This window comes from Elgaria multicarinata, chromosome 2 (assembly GCF_023053635.1).
Source record: "Elgaria multicarinata webbii isolate HBS135686 ecotype San Diego chromosome 2, rElgMul1.1.pri, whole genome shotgun sequence".
Taxonomy (NCBI): domain Eukaryota; kingdom Metazoa; phylum Chordata; class Lepidosauria; order Squamata; family Anguidae; genus Elgaria; species Elgaria multicarinata.
In genome coordinates, this window is record NC_086172.1 from 109,222,006 (window position 1) to 109,246,560 (window position 24,555).

General features: G+C 40.2%; 1 protein-coding gene across 2 annotated transcripts in view; it reads right to left on the bottom strand.

Annotated features, from left to right (window-relative positions):
• The window catches only part of NAV2 (neuron navigator 2), a 323,173-nt gene that overhangs the window by 197,455 nt on the left and 101,163 nt on the right, over positions 1-24,555 (bottom strand). The window contains exons 3-6 of one of the 2 annotated variants that reach the window (XM_063117362.1): positions 23,257-23,309; positions 9,106-9,178; positions 3,050-3,362; positions 966-1,034 (exon numbers count right to left, since the gene is read on the bottom strand). In XM_063117362.1, the coding sequence (XP_062973432.1) occupies positions 966-1,034; positions 3,050-3,362; positions 9,106-9,178; positions 23,257-23,309 (508 nt within the window). The remainder of the gene's footprint in view (positions 1-965; positions 1,035-3,049; positions 3,363-9,105; positions 9,179-23,256; positions 23,310-24,555) is intronic. The other variant, XM_063117361.1, reaches the window with a different exon arrangement.

The following is a 24,555-nucleotide window of genomic DNA, read 5'->3' on the forward strand; positions in this document are numbered from 1 at the left end:
CCCGGAGCTCTCCATAGTTCTACCCACTTCTTGATTTCTCTAAGTGGTATATGACTTTGGCTTTGTCTAACCTTGCTTGTGGACTTTCCTTCAGGATGGCCATCCTTGAACCCAATCCTTGTCTATTTGAAAGGAACCCTTGTTTGTTAATTATATCTCTGAGAATCTGGGTGCAGCAGTCCCCTCAATTGAACTAACCCCTGTACTCAACAGGACCTGGAGCCTGAAATGGTTCACTGAAACTGATGAGGCCTATGTATGAGCAGCTGCTCACATACAGACTTCCATATGATTGAGACACCCATTTGTGTGGGGGTCCTGATTGTGTGGAAGCCTACATACAAGCAACTGCTCACCCACAGGCTTCATCACTTCAGATATCCACATCAAAGAAAAGTCAAGGTCAGCAGCATGCCTGATGCTGGGAATAGGGCCAGCAGAGTGCCCCACTCTAAGTTAATCCCAAAATGCTGCATTATGCAATTCATACATGAAGGGGGCTATTATGTTACTATTATGATTCCAAATCTTATCCCATGGCACCTCTACACTCACCATCAAGCTACTGATACTGTTTATAATTGCTAACTTTTCCAGGATAGGGGCAGGATCTACACTTCTGCTTATAATGATTTATAATGGTTTTGACAACTGTTCAAGCCCAGGACACATTACATATACAGTTTTCAAAACGTTTTTAAAGTGTTGTATCCTGCTCAGTGTAGATCAGGCCAGGGATAGGTACAAATAAAATTGGCGTAAGACGAACCGAATCTACAGAATAGGGTGAGCTAGAAATGTAATAAATGTTACTGTATAAAATTGTTCTCTCTGCGTTGATTATTCTTAAATGTTTGGTTTGAAACCAACAAGTAAACATTGGTAAGGTGAACCCTAAGACATGCAAACTGGGGTTCTTGCAAGGAGGGTTATCCATGCTTGGCATTAGATGAAGAAAAGCTAACCTAGAAGTCTTTTTGTGACCGAGAGTGAATCGGATGATTTTGCTTTGAGATGAGTCCCTGGGTGATGCACTGTACAACAAGAAAGAAAAAAGTGGAAGATGTGAGTGAGTAAAGAAGAAACAGTCACACATTAACTGACTGAGTTGACAAAGTTTTTTGGGAAGAGATCCATCCAGATGTTTCAGAAAAGAAAAATAATCCCCCTCATCCTAATAAAATGGTCAAGTGCTGTACCTTTTATTAATTTGTGTTTGTCAAAATAACGATAGTAAGAGAGGCACAACACACAAGCAAATTTACCTCAGGCTCTTATGAAATTTCACAGGCAAATGTATATTCTGTCTACATGAACATTTCTGAAGTGGTAAAATTTCCACAGGATGGTATGTTCTGATATTCACCACGTCAATGTGCATATTTTGGTGATTCTCCTGCTGATATGGAAAGCCAAACAGACTTTCCCTCAGTTGAATTTCTGTTGTTGTAGTAAATACCAGATTTCACCACATGAGGGTGCATTTTAATGAACTCTTCATCATGCAAAAGTGATGGAATTATTGCCTTTGGGGACTTCTCCATGAATAAAATACAATATGCAATGCACGATTCAGGCTTTAAATTGTTTGATCCTCTCATTTAAAATACATATTGAAACATTTATTTCATCAATTTGAAATAAATAAATAATTTGGGGGAAAGCTCCATCCTAATTAATCAAAATTAATTAGTGAAAGTTTGTTATGAAGCTAAGATTTAACTATTCACAACATGTATGGTTTATAGAGAAGATCACAAATATAAGTCATTAATTTGGATTATATAGCTCAAAAGAGCCTCCATGGATACAGGAGTCTCTCCTTGTCAGACAGTCACCCTTCGTGAGCTGAGGGCAACAAATGCAATGAGGGAAAGGAGCAGGGATAGAGCACTCCTTCTCCTCATGTGTTTTCCCTATTCAGGTTCAGAACACCTGAATAGGGCTACAGTCTCAGTCTGATTTAGCCATAATTTTTGTACTGGCTCACAAGGAAAAACAAAAACACTCTGCTTGCTCAATGAGCAAATGAAAGCACTGAAGAAATAACTATTTATGAGGGTCAACCTACATGTGATGCAGGAAATGTGATATCTCAACATCAATTTAAAAGAAGCCCTGGCAGCCCTGATTGGATTCAGGGAAGTGGCACTGAGGAACGGGTGGTTGAACCATTTCTGCCAGCATAATTTTCGTGATAGATTCACTACATGAAAACTGCTGTTTAAAAAAGTGGGTACTTCTATTGTGCCGGTCTTCCCCACCACCTTCCCCAGTAAAGCTAATACTGGCTTCGGGACAGTGAATGGGAAAAGGCATGGAGTGGGGAGGATTCTTCCCCTTGAGCCAATTTGCCTCCCGCTAACATAGATACCTTTACGCTTTAAAGAAGACATTGGGTGATCCAATAATGGATTTCCTGCAAAATATGTAGCTTGACCGTGAAAATATATTGGTACACAGTATAAGAGTCCATTGTTAATGGAGTACTATATATTTTACTGTGGCTGCAGCATGAAGCAGACACAATTATGTAAAGAAGATTAAGAAACTCTGCAACCAATAAATGCAACCACACTGGAATTTACATACAGACACTCTAATCCAGTTAGGCATTTCCTATTTCTGGAAGCAGGTCCCTGCACCCATATCCCTTGCATGTGTACCTGGTGGTGGCAGCAGACACACAGTTCCTTTCCAAGGCTGCACATGTGGAGCCCAGTTAGTAAAGCAGTAATTGCATGATCAGCTGTTCAGGAGGAGGAATGGTAGCCATGAATTCCTTCTACTCCTACTTCACTGCCAAACAGCTGATCAGTGTGGCTGCAGCTATTTCTAGGATGCTTTCTTTTGTGCTATCTCCATCCGATATAGGCATTTTTAAAAGTTGACGTGACTTTCAAACCTGATTGCCAGGGTGGGCGAGAAACTCAGATGCTGGTCTATTTTTGCTAGATGTTTCTAGATGCAAAGATTTCCAAGTGAAGATGCTATTTTGACATTTAAAACAGACAAACAGAAAAGAAACTTTTTGGAGAAGACAACCCACCTGGACTGCATTTCTGGTTGTGCTTTTAACTGGAGATGAGGCGGTTGCTGGGGCTGTTGGCACTGAGTCTGGGGTGAAGCTGGCACCGGTGGTGGTGGCGGCTGCTGCTGCTGCTGCTGCTGTTGTTGTAGTTGCAGTTCTTGCAGCCCAAGCTGGTGGTGCGATGGAGAGCCTACTTGCTGGGGTGATGTAGGTGGTTGCTGGGGTGGGAGGTGCTGTGAATGCTGTTTTGGGGGCTGCTGTTGCTGCTGCTTGTATCGTGAGAGACTGAAGAAAAGGCCTAAGATGGCCTTTAAATTCCCATTCCTTATTTCTGCAAGGCAAATTTTAAAAATCATTTATATCAGTAACCAATGCACTTTAGCCATCCAGAAGAATCTCATGTTCGAGCCTTAACACTATCCATAATACTGACAGACTCTCTGCAAACCTAATTGGTATCACAGATTATTAAAACTGGGCATCAGCCACTAAGTAGATTAGATATTTATCCCCTGCAGAAACAAGACACCAAGGGAGCTTTTTGTGGGGTGGAGGGTGATAATTCTAGGTTGTCTCAACCACATGTACACACATATTGCTTCCTAAGAAAAGGTGTGTGTGCACATGATTCAGTGCAGACAAGGTTTCGTGAGCTGGCACGATCAACATGAACTGCAAGTTCACATTGGGACCTACTCTGGGGAGGGGGAGAGACATGTTTCCTTTTCCTAGGTTCCTTCAGAACATAAGGGACAACGGTATATGTGGAGTTCCATACAGGTTGACTTCAGGATCAGGGCAAATACTTTTATGTATTTGATTAGGTAATCAAGATTAATGAAGGAATATACAAGTCTATGTATCATTTTTCACTTTTATTATTTATTTATTATTGTGATATTTATATATTGCTAAATGTAATAAAATCCCTCAGAAGTTCACATATACATATTAAATTAACATTTAAAATACAATATTAAAAAAAAATCTTAAAAACAATTCTAATTACAATAAACGCAATATAAGGAGCAGTAAAATGGAGCGGCATGATTAATTTAATTACAGCCCGGGTGAACAAGTGTGTTTTCAGGGGGTGTTTGAAAAATGCCACATTTTCTGCCTCCTGAACTGCACAAGGGAGTTTTCCAAAGTGTGGGTGATGCTACTGAGAAGGCCCAATGTCAAGATATTGCATAGCAAGTTTCCGTTAGTTTCAGAATGAGTTACAAGGCCTCCTCTGATGATCATAGAGGTTTGCTGAGTATATCTAATGGAAGACAGACTGCTAGGTGTCATACAAAGCCCTAAATGACATGTTTAGAGCTTTCTGTGACAATAACATAACCTTGTACATGGCTCATAACATAACATAACCATGTACATGTAAGAGGCAGCCAGTGCAGTTCCTTTAACACAAATATTATATGATCATAGCTGGGTGAATCAGTGTTGCATTCTGTAGCTTTGGAACCACACTGACTCTACTATTCACTCGAATGCCCTCACATGTGCTCAGGGGTTACAGAGTTGCACCAGCTAGTCCCACAGGCAGCAAAGCCCCCAGTGGCCACATGAAGTCACCTTACATGCCTACAGAGTCTTCACGTGACACAGCCACCAAACAACTGGCTGGAGAGTGGCAAGGCCAGCATGTGTATTGGCAGCAAGAGTGGGACTAGCCGGCATGACCCTGCAACTCCCTCACATGCGCTTTCAACATGTCAGGGGGTTGTGTGAATCCCCCAAATACGTTGTGGCCAGCATATTTTGTCTAGAACCAATTAAGTCCCAATACAATTCATGCCTTTGAAACATGAATCTTCAGAAGGCATTAAAGGTAAAACCAATGCCCTAAATATTAAGCCTGGGCCCTATAAAAAAAAAAATTGTAAAATGTCACTGGGCTTTGTAGAGTGCTGGTTTTAGCTCTTTAAAACTCAACAATAAACTATGATTTAAATAAGCCCTACAGATGTATTTCTGGTTCTCTTATCTCAGGAGATGGCCTGAGGTAATTCATCTGGAGGCTTGCCACTGGACTTTGTACACAGAGGGCACATCAACCTCTTTGTACTTTGCCGACTAGTGCAGTCTCAATTACTTCCTCTTACTGCTCCCTTCTGTCTTGTATGTCTGTTTAAATATATACGCACAGGGTTTAAACAGTGTGAGTGTAGAACCCAGTCATTTCCATTTGGGCCACAAAAAAACTGAAAACAAAATATTGCCAGATGTTCTGGTTTTTAAGGAGGAGAGCATTTCTTTTTTCATCCTAGTGTTCGGAAGCTTCCATGCTGTGAGGTTTCTCTTGTCTTGGTTGCCTCAATTTCCTCTACATCCCCTCCATTTTGTTTAATTAATCTGTTTTTGCTTTGAGAGGCAAACCACTCAAATCTCAGAAGGCAACAAAGGACGTCGCACAGAAAGCCAGCTAAGAAGCTCAGGACTAAACTGGAAGGGAAGGGATGGGGGTGGGGAGAACTATGAAGGAATACAATCGCATGTGAAAAATGTTCCTGCTCTTTTCAAATATCCCAGATAGGACTTTCATGCCATTAAAAGTCAACCCCAAACACAATGCTTTTCAGTGGAACCACTCAGCTAAGAGTCATCAAGTTCTGACGATGCAAAGACATGTGTGAATCAGCCTTTAATTGGAAGCACTCTCTCAACTTTAAAAGGGCGAGACCCCACACCCTGTTCAGAGAAATACATAGGGCAAAGTCTTGGATTTCTAGGCTTTCTTGTGTTGATTTGAGAATCATATTCCGTATGACCTTGTTTGCCACTTAAGTGTTCGTACTTCAGGCATAAATATAATCAGCTTAAGAGTGGAAGAAAGCTAGAAACATGGTATAATTATTCCATTGGCATAAGAAGCTGGGATTCCCCAGCATGTGGTGTTTTCATGCGTAGAGCCAGGGAATTCCATTTGCTGGCAACAGGATTCTACGACTGAAAAAGAAAATCTTTCCTGTGTCAGCTGAGAGGGCTTTGCTGAGCTGTTGATCTTCCATTTAAGCATTCTGGAAGCCGACATTCACAAATGTGCTCTCAAATTCACTATAATGTTCAAGCAGTGGCGTGAACTCAAGGGAAGAACTGCAGCTTTAGCTGTCAAGGTAACTAAGCTACCTTATTGGCAAGTAAAACTGCATAGTTTGCAGGATAACCAAGCCCACGCAACTGTCTCACAGACAAATGACCAAGAAGAAAACAGAGTGTCTCACCTGTACGTGCAAATCCAACCACTAACTCTGAGAATAGTAAGGGAGGTATAAAGTAGAACACACGGTAGCAGATGTGACTGCCATTTACTGGGGTGGCTTGTACCTGTTTCGACTTGCAAACATGCAAGTGAAAGTAAAGGAGCAACTTGGAACTGACATGAACAAACAAATACTTTGCAGTGCCAGACCAATCAACTATCACCTGTTGTCTGCATAACAGCTCTGATGGAAACAAGAGTTTCCTTATTGACTTCAGGGACAGATCCACGTATACAACCCAATGGTATACCAGGAGTGCCCACAGCGCTTGGATAAGAGCCAGAGAATTTTACACCTTGCTTTTAATTAAGAAAGGAAAAAATATAACAAAAGAAACAAAAACAAAAAAAACATCCTATACCATTACGCCATGAAGGAGCCCATTTAATGTCTGAATGTTTGGTTATTTTATCATAGAATCTTTGGGATGTGTGGTCTCTATGAGTGAATTAACTACAAAGCACGATTTATTTTCTGGATCTAGTTTAGCCGAGTCAGTACAAACTGTAGTTAATTCTGTCACAGCTAAAATGGCATCACACTTACAAGGAGAACAATCAAGGTAGCCTCTATTTACACTCATTATTAGGTGAGAAAGACACAGGGCTACATTATATTCCAATACATCTGAAAGCAGGGAGAATGTTTCCTTCTCATGACAGTATAATGGGAGGGAAGGAAGAAGGAGTAACTACTCCCTGGAATACTCCAACTAAGTGGGCATTTTGTCCATATGAGAAGAAAGGAGAAGGAAGGAGGACAGACAAAGGGAGAATATATTTAATTATTTAAGCACAGTTGTGAAATTGGGGGGGGGGGGGAGAATCTATACTATACTGAGCATTCTAACAACCCAAATGATTTCAACAAAACATGCAAATTTAGGAGCTCTTTAATAACTATGGGCTGCTATCCAGCAAGAATATTATGAGTTCTTGCTGAACATCATTCTTTGGAATGAGGTCCACCAGTCATTTTCCTCTTGAGCCAAAAGAAAGGAAGTTTCACTGCTGCTTTCCTTGCCATATTCAGTCCTGTCATCAAATTGTGCTGTTTTCCATGCTACATATACAGACTCAAGCCTATTGGCAAAAATGCTGGTTCACACTCTGGTCATCTCCTCCTTTCTCTTTTTGGTCTTCCATTGTCACACCATGGCCTGCTACCTGCTGTCAAAATCTTTCACTTCTCATTGCTCTGATCATATGACAGCCTTCCTTAGATCTCCAGCATCCAGCACAAATTTCTCACCTTCCTTACCTTCAAAGTCCTCTATCTCTTTGCAGTCATACCCCAATATATCCTGATTAATGGGCTTGAGCATTTTTTCTGGCATTTAACAAACAAACTATTCCTGCCTGTGACCTTTGCTTCTCCAGCTCCACCATTGTCAGTCATTCAGAGGTCTCCTGCTCCCTCAAATTCTCCATTCTTTCTGTCTTGCTGCCTGTGCCTTATGCATGGAACTGCTTCAGAACACCTTCATGCTGCTTCCTCTATTTTGCCCTTAAAAATATTTCTCAAAACCCACCTTTGAGGCTTTTTAAAAACACAACTCCTTAATCTTAATCCCTAACTAAAACTAAATACAAATACAAGTAACTAGATAAATATTATTTCCTTGTTTACTTAAACTCCATCTGCCTCTTCTGTGGAGAATAGGGTGACCATATGACCGGATTTGCCCGGATTTGTCCGGGTTTTTGATGGCAAATCCGGGAGGGGGAGGGGAAATCTGGTTTTTTCCCCCCAAGGAGCAGCTCTAATGGGAATTAACAAAAATGCTTATAACTCTGTCATTTTTTAAGATAAAGACATGAAACTTGGCACAATGGTAGCTCTTAGGAAGGACTTTAGTCATACCAAATTTGAAACAGATCCGTTCATCCATTGATTTTTTAGGAATTTTTTAAAAATTGAGGTTTTAAAATTATTATTTTTTAAATCGTCATTTTTAAAATTAAAGAGATGAAACTTCGTACCATGATAGGATTTAGGTAGAGCTTTAGCCACACCAAATTTGAAACAGATCTGTTCATCCATTGATTTTTTAGGATTTTTTTAAAAAATGAGGGTTTAAAATTATTATTTTTTAAACTGTCATTTTTAAAGATAAAGGGCTGAAAGTTGGCACCATGATAGCTTTTAGGTAGAGCTTTAGCCGTACCAAATTTGAAACAGATCTGGGGGCAGTAGCAAACCCTGTTAACAACAACAGTAGCTTGCAATGAGTGAAGATACAGTCAGAAAAGATATTTGAGGGAAGGGGAGAATGTAACACACAGAGTATAGCAAAAGCTTCAAAGTACAGCAAAACCTACAAAAGTAGGAGTGAGTGAAGTTAATTTCAGATACATTGAATCTCTCACTTGTTCTTTATTTCAGTGATTTTAACATTAAGATGTTATGTAGAACAGATTTGTCTTAAATTTGTGCTGTAAAATCAGACATGTGACCAAGGCTATGTTCGGGTGGGCACGCCCCCTTGGTACTGGACACGCCCACTTGGGGGCGACAATGTTGTCCTCCTTTTTGGTTTCCAAAATATGGTCACCCTAGTGGAGAATATTAAAATACCTTTTGGCCAAGACTTCTGTTCTTACTGTATAAAACATATGTATATTGACGTTGAATAATAATAATGATGATAATAATCTGCTATTGTTAACTATCATCTATCAGACAGTCTTGTAGCTCTATCAACGCTATTGAAATTTTCCCTGCATGCTTTTAGGCCTAAACCAAAACATCAGAAATGCAAAGTCCCCCGTGTCAAAATAAAACTCACTATGAAAGTGGACTCACCTTCTGCAGACAGTCCCTGTATGTTTATTCCTTTGGCAGCCAAAAAACTCAGGCACGCATCTATATTTTCAATCTTAAAGAGAGAGAGAGAGAGAGAAGGATAGACATAAATGAAATAAAATAGAATGGACTGCAATAATATTTTGACTTCAGTTTACTGTAAATGAGGAGGAGGAGGATGCGATATGATCCTATGCATGTTTGGACAGAAAGAAATCCTGCAACTCCCAGCATTCCCCAGCCAGACTTAGAAGCTCATGTTGAAAAAATTTCTTACATTGGTCAAATCCAACATCATACAATGGGACTTTCTCTTCCACTTCAGCCCCTGCAGATGCCATTCCATTAGCAGACACACACAACTGGATATCTCCCATTAGCTAAATATGCTTAATACATTATTTTTAAATTATTTATTAAATATATTTTTCTCCAACATGACATCTTCTGAGCAGTATATTACTCATTGCTTACATATGAGTGGAGCAGCTTGCATAATTCTCTCTCCACCGCTGTAATAATAAGACAACACTTAACTCTAGCATAAACTAAATGGAAAGCTGTGTGTGAGGGTTTCCCATGTGGTTCAGGTGATCTTAACCACAACAGCAGAACTCTTATTTGGTGGGGGGGAGAGGTTCATGGGTAGTACCCTGTTGTACCTATGTGCTTATGGGAGAAACTTTTCGTGCAACAGTGCATTCATGCTTCTAAAAATAACCTGAAATGAGTTGAAACTCGTTTCTGGAACAGGTCAGTTCAGTGGAGATCACAGAAGGAAGCTCCACAGACCTGCCCAAGTCTGTAAAGGAGTGATTCCATTTGTTTCCTGGGTTATTTCTGGAAGTATGAAAGCCTTGTTGTGCAAGCATTGGGTCCTGAAAATGCAATGGAACCAGCAGAGGTGTGATACTGCCCCATGACGTGATTTAATATTGCCAGGACCACATAGGGAGCTCTCTGACACACAAAATGGCTTCCTACACAATTACAGCTGATTTGTGCTCCCAGCTGTACCACACCAGCAGTCAAATGGATCCTAAGTATAAATTCAAATGTTTCTTGTCATGGTCTGCTGAAAATAAACATGGGGCAGCATATTTGTTTGATGTGATGAAAGTTTCCCGTTTACTCTTTCATGGGACAGCTGGCAGAAGACAGCAGAAGAGACAGCAGAATTTAAGAAAGGAAACTAGAAACCTCAAGTGGAATCTAGAGCATGTTTACTCACATAATTCTCTAGATGTTACGAATAGCAGCTGATTACAGAAGATGACTGCTGTTTCTCATGCTGTGCCTCTTTTACATCTAAGATGAATGGAACTAGAATATTTATGAAGTGGACTATAGAGGATTTCAGGAGTTTCTTCATGATAACCAGAGATGGGGAGGATTGCTTGCTACACACTTCCCCACAGTGAAGCAGTAGAAATATCAGTATTTGCTAATTTTCTCATAAAGTCATTATTTTATTTATTTATTTATTACATTTATATACTGCCCCATAGCCGAAGCTCTCTGGGCGGTTTACAAAAGTTAAAAACAGTGAATATTAAAAAGAAATATACAAAAAATTTAAAGCATAAAAACAGCAATATCATTTAAAACCACTACAGTCATTGTGGTGTAACTTTATTTTCAGTAATTTTATTTTCCCTTTTCCTCTTATGGATATGCACAGTAGTTTGAAGTTCAGTTACCACCAGGTGTTGAAACTAGATCTCAGAAAATATCTTTTGATTTCTAAAGAAGGCATATCCTTCCCTTTCCCAAAAAAAATCTCTGGATTTGCCCATTTATATTGTGTGGTCTACACATGCAGCAAAATGATGTAATAGAATCCTGAGGGGATAAGGTGGACTGTGTCACTTCAGACTCAAGAGGGGGAGCACATTTGTTGCAGTATTTTGGAAAATGTGAAATAAAAAGCAGGAAATAACACTGTGAAAGCAGTGAATACAATGTGTAATGTGCCTCAATAGTTATCAATGCACTTCAATACCACTATAAAGCAGTAGTGTAGATCTCTTGCTATATTATGCAGAACCAGAATTCTGGACTGTATAACTTCAAAGTGCAAGTAGAGAAGGTTTTTTTTTAATCTTCCACATAAAATCTTTCTTATACGATTAAAATGTTTACCACAGTCTTCTCCCTGATTATTATTAGTATTGTTATTATAATTTATAATATGGCCACCACATAGTCAGTAGTCTGAAATGCTACAATCCATAATTCCACTACCACATTATACATAAGGCGTAGATTGGCTCTCTCTTTTGAAATGAAGCATTACAACTATTTCTGGATTAAATGGGGAAGAATTACTTCTGATAATCTACAAGAAAACATTCAACTAAAGAGTCTTCTACCCCCAAAGAGTTTATAATTTATTCTGTACATTTTTACACACACTGGTTTTGGATGACGCGATAACCAACATTAAATAGTCAATGGTGAGTTAAATAGTCAACGGTTGGTTATTGTGTTGTCTGTCGGGACTTTTTCACATTTGGCTGAAATAACCAACGCAAATAACCAACACTGAGCTGATTATTTGAACAACTATTGGTTATCTTGTTGTGTGTCGGGCACTGTTGACTATTTTGTCGCACACAGTTGGTTATTATTGGTTACTACAGAGTCTCTTGGCAAGAGCAACTAAAGTGGCCTGCAGAACTTGCAATGGCTGATGGGATACCAGTGGGAGGACTCAGTGGGGAAGAGAGGACAGGGTGTGTGTCAATCCAACACACCGTTGACTAACAGTCAACTCGATGTTGGCCTTAATCCACACCATGGTTGATCATAAGCATGTTGTGTAGGGAGTACCCCCTCGATAATCTACCGTGGAGTTGACTATTAATACACTACTGACTATTAATCCACTATTGACTATTGAGTTTTCCCAACGCAGCCACACACTTCAATTTGACCACAGAAGGCTTGATGCTTTACTGCATAGACCTAAAATGGCAAAATATTGCTATTTAATATATGCTTTGTTATTGGCTAGATCTGAAACTATATTTGGACAAATATTGTTTAATAGCAAAACCAGCCTTGTTAAAAACCACTCATAATGCTGGCTTATAATAGCAGCAGTAAAGGATTGCACTGGGAAAAGCTTAAGTAGTAAAATCTTTCTATCTTAGTAAGCATGTCTGGCAAATGTCACTAGTCATAGCAGAGAAAAGATTTAAGGATGGCTGCTGTAACCTCTTCTTGGACATCAGCTATCATTACTTATATCACATCTAAAGTTAAGATATGCCATTCAATCTGTTCTTGTCATCTCAGTTACGCATGTTACAAATATAAAAAGTGTAGACACTGTGCACGAAAGGAGAATGTGCAGAACATTGTATATTTTAAAAATAATTGACATAATTCAAGCTAAATATCTATATGGGGGGATGAAGTACAGGTGTTCAGTGGCATGCCCCAGTTCTTGCACAGCAATTGCCCATTGTGGGACATCCCCTGCTGGGACAGAGTGACTGTAGTAAAGATCTGCAGTTCTCAATGAAATATGGAGGGGTGACAAAGGTTTTCCTTTGCAGCAAACTTTTCCATCCTCCAATCACCACATGGTCAGAATCCTATGCAATTGATATAACAATTGCATGGGATTCCTCCTCCTCTTTGCCAGTGAGTAAGGGATGTAGAACGTCCTGGTGATACACATACATACACATACACACCCACACACCCACACATCTCTCCCCAACATGGCAGTTTGGTGTGATCCTTACAGAGGACTCAGGAGACCTGCTTTCCAGAGTGATAAAAATGTCAGATCAGACAGAAAAGGAGCTGTCACCTATGGAGGAAAAGGGCAGGATCCAGTCCCTCCACCTATTTTGAACATATGACTGGAGCTACCATAGCTGAACACAGTACTATGTATGTGGCTCCAATCCAGCAAGATGATGTATGCAGTCCTAGGACTCCTGCAGGGACTCAGCAAAACGGAATCCTATCCAGAAGTGGCATGACACTTGCTCAATTCCAGGGAAAGGAATTATGTTTTAAAATACGGGTGAAAGAAAATGCACTAGGATATATATGAAAGATTTTGATGTTGTTTCCAAAGACTGTAAAGCCATAAATAACACAACTGAACTTGGTTGGAAACACAAATTAAACACTAAAAATTCACATGGGTAATTTTCTACAGCAAACATTTCACTGAAAATGTCTTACATTTCAATTAAACCACAACACAAGTTAAAGGCTGTGTTAAAAGACAACTGATGTTACTGGAGTTTTAGGATTAATTTTAGCGGTCTTTAAAAAAAACTTCATGAGATCCATTGTCCTACGTGATTCTATTTTTGAACCTCTCTTAATGAACAAAACCTGAAAGCTAGTTCCTGACTATCATCATCACATTTCTTCCAGGAAACCTGTTTTGGTTCATAACATTTGAGTGGATCCCCCAAATATTTTACAAATCACAAAAGGGCAGGTCATCAGTGAATGTTTGCTCTGTATCTTAGAGACAGGAAAAATACCATCTGTTGTGGCAGTTGTCATGGTATCATTTTCCTAGGAATACCGAACTGGACAACTTCATGTAAATTATCCATGCGGGAGGGGGAGAGCAGAGAGAACCCAACTGCTGCCTCGGAGCAAACCAGCAGCATTTAATGTACAGCAATGGAAACATATATAAAATAAAATTGTCGGCACCACAGCAGCACAGAGGTGAAGGTGCTTCAAGCATTTGTTTTATTTACTGTTTTATTTACAGATAAATCAGGTTCTCAATAAAAAACTCAAAAGCCATTCAAACAAAAAGAACCTCTATCAACAAGTTCCTTGCCAATCGTTTTATTAAAATGTTGTTCATATGGTTTATTTATTTATTTAAAAAAAAACTTATATGCTACTTCAGTTGCTATTTACAGCAGAGGATATGATTTAGATGTGCTGAAATAAACACATACTTTTTCAGCCCAAAGGCCTGAACATTTTTTTTAAAAAAAAGTTTAAAGGTGGACAGACAAGCTTCGATTAGCCAGGAGTCTACAGACAAAGTGCCCTTATGGAAAAAGTGAACTTCCTTGCAAATACCTGATGGCTGGAACCCTCAGAACAAGGCCTGCCCAGTGATCTGACCTCAAGAGGAGCCAAAGTTCTTAACAACTGTATCGCAGCTGAACGCTGATAGCTAAAAATGGCAAAGTTGATTTTATTACACTGCACTGACATTCAGAGGTAAGTCACACCTGTGCATCTGTAAGCCCTAAAAAATAAAGTAATATACAAAGTAACAATACATAAACAACATTGTTGTCTTTTCGGCGCCAGGTTAAGACCTTTCTCTTCTCCCAGGCATTTAACAGCATTTATCAACATATGCTGAGTTTGTTTTTAACGGACTCCAGAATAGCTGTTTTTATAAGGATGCTGTTGTTTTTATGTTTTTTATGTTTTTAAACTTTGTATATTTGTTTTAATGTTTACTGTTTTTAACTTTTGTAAACCGCCCAGAGAGCTTTGGCTATGGGGCGGTATATAAATGCAATAAATAAATAAATAAAAACCTCTAGCAGCAGGATCCTTGTATTATGTGTTAATCTGGTACTCTGGTGCTGAACCGTGGGTTATCGTGTTGTCCAAATGCAGTGTTTTTGCACAGGGTGGGTTATTGTATTTTCTGAACCCAGGACATTTTCCTCTTGTTAACTATGCAGTGTGCCTTGTTAACCACTCTGAACAACCTAACAACAACCCATGGTTTTTCAAGAAAAATAAACCATACTACCTGGTTAAAAAGTCAACCTGTGGAAAACACAATGCATTCTGACAATACGATAAACCACTCTGCAGAAAACACACTGCGTTCAGACAGCATGTTAACACACACTGCAGAAAATGAGCTGCATTCAGACAACACACTAACCCATGGTGGGTGAGTGTGCTGTATGAACCCATGTGTCTGGGGGGAATGAAATCACAACGGCAAACTCTGCTTCCAACCTATGTCTGTTCCCTAGGCCCATACAAACACTCCTTGTGTATCGTTAGAAACTCTCAAAAAGCAAAATCTATAACTGCGTAAAAAAGCCCCTTCACACATGCAGTTTGTGTAGATATGGGGACCATAAATCAACTTGATTGGACACATGCAGGTCAGAGGGAACCCTCCATCTGTTCATTGTGCAGTCACTGTGTGTACCATACTTATGAGATGGAGGAACAGAGGTTTTCCTGAGGATTCTTAGTGACCTCATTGTTGAAGCAAGATTTGAAGCAGGGAATTCTCTGCTCAACCCCTTAGCCCTTGCCCTACACTAGTTCACAAAATGGCTGTGGGTGAGATCCATGTCTTAAAGCTTCAAATATTGGGTATTTTTAGAAGGAATACAGATGTGCAAATCACTCCTATAACTACACATCTGAAGAAAAAAACATGTAATGTGTGAATCAGTCTATGGTTGCGGAAAGCTATACTTAAAACCTTCACTGTTTACAACTATGTTAGTGATATTTCTAAGGTTTTTCTCCAAGCCAAGCCAGCAACAAATTCCAAAACAAACACAGGAAAGTTTGTTAATTTGCCAAGAGGAGATTCTGTGTTTTCTTTTGCTCTTTGAAAAATCTGGCAGCCAGTTCTCAACAACCCTGTTCCTCCTCCTGCTTCTGAGGGTACAGAACACATAGCACAGTACAAAGGGAAAAGAGAGCAATGTGTGCTGAAATGAAGGATTTTCTCCACACAGAAGTAACATGGAGCTTGTGGAGGCTTTTGAAGGGTGGCGAGAAACAACATGTCATTTTGATTTTTAACACACTACTGATTGCTGTATTGTACAACTATGGAGATGCACAACTATAAGCAGAGCAAAACATCTCAAGTTAAGAGACCACAACAAACTATGTTGCCTGCAGATGCTGTTTTACTGCTTCCTAAAAGCCACTGAGCTGTTTAAAATAGAATAATGTTCATAATTTCAAGAGTTATATACTTATTTGCATTGGTTCATGCCCTGATCTGACCTAGAGGCTGAAACTGAGTATTACCTATGTATTATTATTATTTTGAAGTAAATTTAAATAAAACTACTCAAGCAAATCCATTGGGACATTTTCCTGCATAATCCCCAGAGAAATTAATGGGCACTGCGCAATAGCACTGTTTTCTTTCACAGATGACATTCATTTCAGAAGACATTTCCACTGGATTGAGCGCTTTGTTTCCAAAGCCAACCACCAAAATGCCATCCCAAATAGAAGGATCATATGATTTGTTCATGTAACCATTTCAGCATGCAGTGGGGCTTTGTGCAGGGAGTTGACTTCGGCAATGTGGATTGAGCTTTGTACGTTTGTGTGTGCAGTACATGACTGGTCTCCTATGTACAGTCTCCAAAGTGTTGTCCCTTTCCATCTGTATCACGGATGTACAGATAATTAATGGCCAGAATACCAGAAATGACATATCTCCTGGCAAATTTAGTATGTGGTGAGAAAAGCAATACTAAAAGGTGAAGACATTCCACCAGATATTCCCAATCCTGATCTACCCTACTCTGTGAACAAGGAGAATTAACCTAGGCGAAACATTGCTTTCACCCCATATAATGAGGCTTCCAACAACCAAATTGCCGCATGCCCTGCCATTGAGCTGATTTTAATACAAGCTGAAGTCCTGTCTCTTAGGGAAGGGCCACAGCTCAATGTGATAAGAGCACATGTTTTGTTTTCAGAAGGTTCCAGGTTCAATCCCCTGCTTCTCCAGATAGACCGAAGAAAGAATCCCACCTGAAATCTTCGAGAGCTGCTACCAGTCAGTGTTGACAATACTGGGCTTGATGGAGCAATGGTCTGACTCAGTACAAGGCAGCTTCTCATGTTCCTATGTCCATTTTGCATGCCAGAATAGGCATACAATTACATCTGCCCACAGTGCATGAATGGCTACCACCACATGTTCCAACAGACATGAGAACACACCCTTACCCTCTTCCTAAAATGTTCACAGTATTAGACCTTACTGAGAAGAGGAACAGCATAGAAATGTGGAACAGCTACTGAGAACTAATCTTATCCATCCCTGCCAGAATTATTTTGGTTTATTTTGTGTTTATATGCTTCTCTCTGGGGGTGGGGGTGGGGAGAGAATAATTCTTCACTCACTTTACTGGACACACTTTGCTTTCTGCTAGGATCTTTCCCTTCTATCTCTTTAAAATAGAGAAACTATTTAAAAGTATGTTTACATTGGGTCATAAAAAGCACAGCTTCCATGAAAAAGGAGAATGTCAATGTCATATAAAAATGTGAGTTGAATTTATATGCAATAGTGGAATAATCACTAGAAAGGAGTATTAAAAAACGACAAAAGAAGATTTGGGAAAGTCTGGCTGAACATGCTGGAAAGTGTGGGCTCAGATCTTTTAGCAAGATACATGAATGCCAAGTCTGCTTTTCTTCTGATTCCCATCCATCTTCATTTCACTACAATGGCTGACAGAGCCGGCTCTTTCATGAGGCAAGTGGGACCCTTGCCTCAGGCAACGGTCCAAGAGGAGTGGCGGATGGCCAGCCATTATCCTCCTGCTCAGATTGCATTGCTGCCTGCCACCATGACTGTGCCCATGCCTCCCTAACCAGCTGCTTCCCTGTCTGCTGCTGTGCACCCTTACCACTTTTGCTGCTGTTGCTGCTGCAAGAAAAAAGCAGCTGGTGGTAGCAGGGGTTCTCTAGAGCACTTGCCCCGTGCTTCACTGCTTGCTCTGAGGAGGGGGTCCTACCTCAAAACAAGACAGTGGGATCATCTACACCTAAGGGTGTAGCGGGAGGGAGGGGGAGGATTGCAGACTTACCCACTTCCGTGATACGGCCATGCGACATCCTGGAAGGGAAGAGGGACGTCGCAGGTGCCAGTTTGGGGGGGGGGTTAGAAGAGGAGCCAGTCACGCAGCCCCAATCCATGGAAAAAGATAAGTTAAAAAAAACCTCCACACCCAACCCCAACCCCGGCCATCCAAGGGATGGCAAAATTGCTGCCCCCACCCCCGAAGGGCACAGAGTCCCCCCCAAACACCTCCGTGACCATTTTGAAAGCTGGAGGAGGTGGGAAGAACCCGGGATATGCGTCCACCACCACCACCCTGCAGAGTTCAGGATCTTCCCGACACCACAGGAAGAAATGGGAAAGATTCTGCTCATCTCTGGTTGCCCCGGGCATCCCCTGTGCATCATATGGATGCAGAGGGATGCTCCTGAGCTGATCCCAGGATAACTGCATGATGTAGACATGGCCAGTGTGGGAGAGGTGGCAACGGTGAGCATCTGCACTGCCACCAGTTGCTGGAGTGGTGGCAAATATTAGTTAAATTACTTTCTGTTCTTCTCTATGTTAGAAACAACACAGAAACACACTTGGGCTTACACAAGTAAGAAGAAGAGAATTTGTCTCTTTACAAGAGAAAGAATATGGAGCTGAAAGAAAATACAAAGCTAAAACAGGAAGGAATACAGGAAACTTCCTTGTGCCAAGTCAGACCATGGCTCATCTATAGTTTATTCTGATTGGCAGTTGGCTTTTCATTTCCTGGGGGAGGCCTTTCCCATTATCCCCAACCAGATCATTTCAATTGATTGAGCAAGAGGCCTTGTGAATGCCAAACATGTGCTCTACCGCTCAGTTATGGTAGCAAATGTGCGTCCTAATCATGCAATGTACGTATGTCAGGAAGGCACAGTCAATCCTGTCTCCTCCTCATGTGCCTCCAAAGTGTCTGGAATCACACTTTTCTTTTCTTTTTTGTCTACTGCAGCATTGATGAATGAAATGCACTGTACCTGAATTGCCACATAAAGTTTGAAGCAGCTGAAGTGCTCAGACGGTTTTGCATGAAGAGGAATTCTATGCTCGGGTATTCTACCTGCATTAATGCAGCTTACTCCCAGGTAAGTGTGCATAAGATGGCAGCCTTATGTAATATTCTGAATATTTTCCATAGAACAATGAGAACAGAAAGCACCTTGCTCCATTCATTCTTCATCACAGCCTTAAAACACCCATAATGCTACAGTCAACCTAGACATTTACGCATGCGAATTGGTGGCCAAAGCATCACAAGTAAATGGCAGCTTAGCAGCAAGAGCCAAGCAAAATTTTGAACCACCCATTCGAAACCTTTAGAACTCTAGAGAAACAAAAATGTATTATTCCTGTCTCCAGTAGAACCCTTTGTCAAGTGTGACTCACTTTGAATATGCAAGTGCGGATAGCCCTGCTAGGTATTCTATAAATAGAGGCATATTTAAATAGTTGGAGCAGCCAAGGTGGGACCACCAATGGTTGTATAAACAGTTCTGCCATTAAATCAAATACCTGACATGGCATGAAGAATTGACTGCTGTACGTTGTTTAACAGACTATAACAACAATAGGGTTTCTGTTTTTATAATCCAGAAAGTAAGGCATCCATTCTGGATTATAAAAAGACAGTTTCAGCTATGTAAACATAAGCAGATATCTTTTGTCGTTCTGTCTACATTATACATATAAAAAAGCTACAGCCTCCAACATTTCCTCAGGAAATGCTGCAATGATGGTGCTTAGCTTCCTACCTATACTAAGGCTGTAATCCTGTGGAAGCTTAACTGGATGTAAACCCAATTAAACACAGCCTGGGGACGGCATTCAGAGGTTTGGGCTGAAGTGCCATCAGTATGCAGATGCCACTAAGCGCTACCTCTCCTTTCCATCTAAGGATCCCAAGGAGGCTGTTGAATGCTTGGAATTGTGGGTGGGGGGGATTTGGGGATGAATGAAGGCAAAGAAGCTGAGAAAATCCTGACAAGATGGAGACATTGTGGGTAAGGAAATTAATTTTTGTGAACCGCCCAGAGAGCTTCGGCTATTGGGCGGTATAGAAATGTAATAAATAAATAAATAAATAAATAAGGAAATCAGCTTGAGCTTGAATGCCATCTGCAACCCTATCTGGAGAGGGAAGATCTTGCCTTGGCTATTCATGCACTAGTGACATCCAGACTGGACTACTGTAACACTGCCTATATGAGGCTTTAAAGATGGTGCAGTAACTTCAGCTGGTGCAGAATACAGCTGCCCAGATATTGGGTGTGGTCTGGGTGGTCTGCTCATTTGCCACTGTATTTTCGAGCCCAATAAAGTGTTCTGGAACTATCTTCCTCAAAATGCTTGTTTAGCAACTTCCCTCTCAACAAATTGTCAAAATGGTCTTGTTTAAATTTGCTTGTTTATATGTATGTGTGTATGAGCAAGGGAAGGAAATTACACACTCAGTTTTATATTATCCAAGGCAATTACTGATGACGCTAACCAAAGATGGCTTTAAAAAAGAAGAAGGAAGTATTCTACAGCTGTACTAAACCACTGTACTATGTCTCTAAACATATTTCTTTCTGGAATTTGCCTAGCAAAAACTGGTGAAGATGCTGTTGAACTTTGTGTGTAGTCTTCTTGATTGCCACAGCAGCTTTCAAACCAGTTAAACCCTTGGTGTTAAGAAGAGGGAGTTTATTCGCCATCCTGAAATTCTCCTGAGCAGTTACATTACAAAGATTAGAACAGGTGGCTGCATACGTTCGAATTGGCTCTTGAAATCATTAAGGTGTGATATTTCACTACATCCAGGACAAGATTAAAGAAAACAAATTTAGGTGAGATTGCAGAGCTGTCGAGAAGACAAGGGCAGCTTCTTTTTGAATATCTAAGCCCAGCTCTGCACACTTTGGATTTACCACTTTACCGCAAGCACCACATAGCCACCACAGTTATTTCCTGTTCTAATTATAAAATAAATTTGTGGTTTCTTTGTCAAGGCTGCATTGCTTCCTGTCTGCTTGATACTGCTGCTTGGATGCCCCACGGCTTCCTTCAGTTTCTTGTGGCTAAACCATATTCTCTCATCCTTTTCTTCAACCATTCTGCCTTTCCCCATCTCCCATGAAGGCCTGGTTCATACATAACACTAATTTATGGCCATAGGCTTGTGCACTACCTCCTCTTCTTCTGTGTTAATTCTTCAAGAAGGAGATTGGCAGCTTTTGCTTCAGTTTTCAATTAATCCCAGTTTATTTTTACATCTGAATCCTAATCTAAAAATTGGTTGAGGGAAATTAGCCAACTTCATCAAAGATATTTTGACATTTGGTTGTTTCAATAAACTTAGGGTGACCAAATGAAAAGGAGGACAGGGCTCCTGTATCTTTAACAGTTGAATTGAAAAGGGAATTTCAGCAGGTGTCATTTGTATATATGGAGAACCTGGTGAAATTTCCTCTTCATCACAACAGTTAAAGCTGCAGGTGCCCTGACCTCTTTTAAATCTGGTCACTCTAGTATAGCTCCTGCACTTTAACTGTTGTGATGAAGAGGGAATTTCACCAGGTTGTCCATATATACAAATGACACCTGCTAAGATTTCCTTTTCTATGCAACTGTTAAAGACACAGGAGCCCTGTCCTCCTTTTCATATGGTCACCCTAAATAAACCATAGTTAAGACTAATCACAGTTTTTTCAGGTTTGGACATACTAATAAACTGCATTTAGTTCAATTCCTAAAGGTGTGTGATCTGGTAACAATCAGGCATGCCTTAGTTACATCCCATTTAAGTTAGTGTAATGTGCTCTACGTGGAGCTGCCTTTGAAAAGTGTTTGGAAGCTTCAGGGCCAGTTGCAGAGAGAACATGTATAAAAGCATCACTGGCTACGGGTCTGTTTCTGGACATAATTCAAGGAGTGCAGGTTATAACCTATAAAGTCCTATACAGCTTGGGACCAGGCAACCTGAAAGACCACCTTCTCCCATAAAAGCCTGCCCAGGTTTTAAGATCTTTGACGCAAGTCCTTCTTGGTCCCTTACTCAACAGAGGCATGCTTGTGGGGGGACGCCACCATGAGAGAGGGCCTTCCTGACAGCTGCTTCCAGACTTTGGAAGTCCTTTCCAAGGGAAGCTAGGTTGGTTTCCTCTCTGTTGTCCTTCCATTGGGAGGCAAAGATGTTTTTATTTAGGCAGGCCTTTGGCATATAAACTGATCTGTTGCTGAAGAGGTTTTTAATTGGTTGGATGCTGCCTATTTCTTTTATTGTCGTGTATTTAATTGTGCTCTAATGGATCTGTGTTTGTGTTATTTTTAAATAAGATTTTGTTTTTAATCTGTATTTTATTATTTTTAGCTGTCTTGAGTGCCATTTTTGATGGACAGGTGGGATATTACATAAATAAATAAATATAGAATCAGATGTGGAAATTAAGAAATGTTGCAATTTGTAATTGGGTGCAGCAAACTGAGCTATCCCACCCCTTAATCAGAAAATAGTTAAGATTTGGGCCTAATTCTAAAACAAATCAAAACTTCTCACACTAGCCACACTCCAAACCACTAAAATTAAGAATAATAATGCAACCCTAAAACTCATGACTCCCAAAGTCCATCCTAGCTCAGCATCTGGAAAAGAATTTGTGATGACTTTAGCATTAATGCCATAGTTAGCAAGGCAAGGCCTTCTTTTAAAAACACAGTAGACAGAATAACACTCTTTTTAAAATAGAATTTTAAATAAGCCAGCTTATTGATCCAATACTTTTAACTGCCCTACAACTTCATACTATACATATGGTTCAGCAATAAAATCTCCATAACACCTGGTTCAAAGACTATAAGCAAATCAGATTATATATATATATATATATATATATATATATATATATATATATATATTTAAAGTGACAAATTAAGTACTGAATATCATATGCAAATACATGTACACTAAAGTTTGTACTTTGCGCCATACCATATACCATTAGATACATTAAAAACCCTAGTTCGTAATATATTTGCGTGGATATTCTGAATTCAAATATTAAATGAGCCTATAAAGTAGCATTATTTTGGGAGACAAGATCTGATGACAAAGTGTGAACAACAAGCTGTAGAAACAATTATCATAGTTAACTGACAGTTTTTATATTGATTATTGATTATAATGAGCCATCACTTTTGCAGCCCAATCCCGAACAGGTTATTGAGGAGTAAATACTACTGAGCTCATAGAATCTCACTTCTTCATAAATATGCTCAGTATTTCACAACTTAGGAAAACACAGCGAATCCGCACTTTAGTTTTCACTTACCATTTGAGATCTATTCTTTGGACAGCCATTGATGTCTTCGATCTTCTCATTTGCTAAAAATGAACAGAAAGAGTGATTGGAAACATAACAAAACCTGTTGTAAAGACACCTGGTGCAGTTATTCCCAGAGCACTTGTTGCAACTAAATCAAACAGCCTAGAGCTGTGGTTACCCAATCAAAACAAATGTGGGAAACATCGAGAGCCGTCCGGCTGAATTCTTCTCCTGAGCCATTTCTCCAGGGACAGCTGGAGAAGGTCACCACCATTTCAAAAGGAGACAACTGGGCTGACAGCATTTCTTAAAGTGATGGGTAATCTTTAGCAGTCTGATTGTTTCAAATCTAGAAGCCACATCACCCTTTACGCATGAGTGCATGGTTGGTTGGTTTAATAAGCCATGCTTATGTACAAGTCAGATGTAAATAAAGTATAAAAGAAAACCCTCATTTAGTATACAAGCAGTGGGTGAGGTCTGCCTGTTTCTAACAAAACATTTCAAAGTGCTCTCAACCAACCTGCACCCACAAAGCGTAAGTGTCTACAGTGCAAATATATTCCAGGCAGTGTAATTTAATTCAAAGTTGCTGGTGATACTCAGAATTCTGATTCAAAGGATTCCCCATTTTCCCTAAGCAATCAGCTGTCACTATCAATTTTGAAGTACTCTGTGCCATTACATCTACTTAGATAGTGACACCAGGCACCTAAATTAATGACAGTCAGGAATTCCAAGATACCTAGGGACAACCTATTCAGCACTAGGAAATCACATTTGGTATTGCAAGACAATGGGCAGGAAATCTAGGAGTGGCCATATGACTTTCAAGGAACACTTATGGAGTAAGCAGGATTATTCCTGCTGGCCATACTCCTGATGCTGATCAGCTTGTTGAATATGCCCTCCCCCATGGTTGCATATTTGGTGTTAATGAGAAAGAGACCCTACAGTTGAATGTGCAAAGGGCTTCTCCATGGCCAATGTGAGCAATTCCACGCGTATGAACACCCATGGACTCAGTTGCCAGTTTCATACAGCCTGCTATGAAAACATAACAGATCAGTCCTAGTATCAAAGCTGTAGGAAAATAAAACAAACCAGCAGGAGCAACAGGTAATTATTTCCCTGCTCCAGGTGGGGAGCAGAGGATGAGACTCGCTCAAAGGGGTCCAGTAAACTACAGGTATGATTTGAACCTGAGCCTTGCAGGCACAAGTGCAGTATTCCACACAGTGGACCATGCTGGTTCACTACTGTCAGGGCAATGTTGATGCTTAGGGAGAAAATAATCAGATTAAG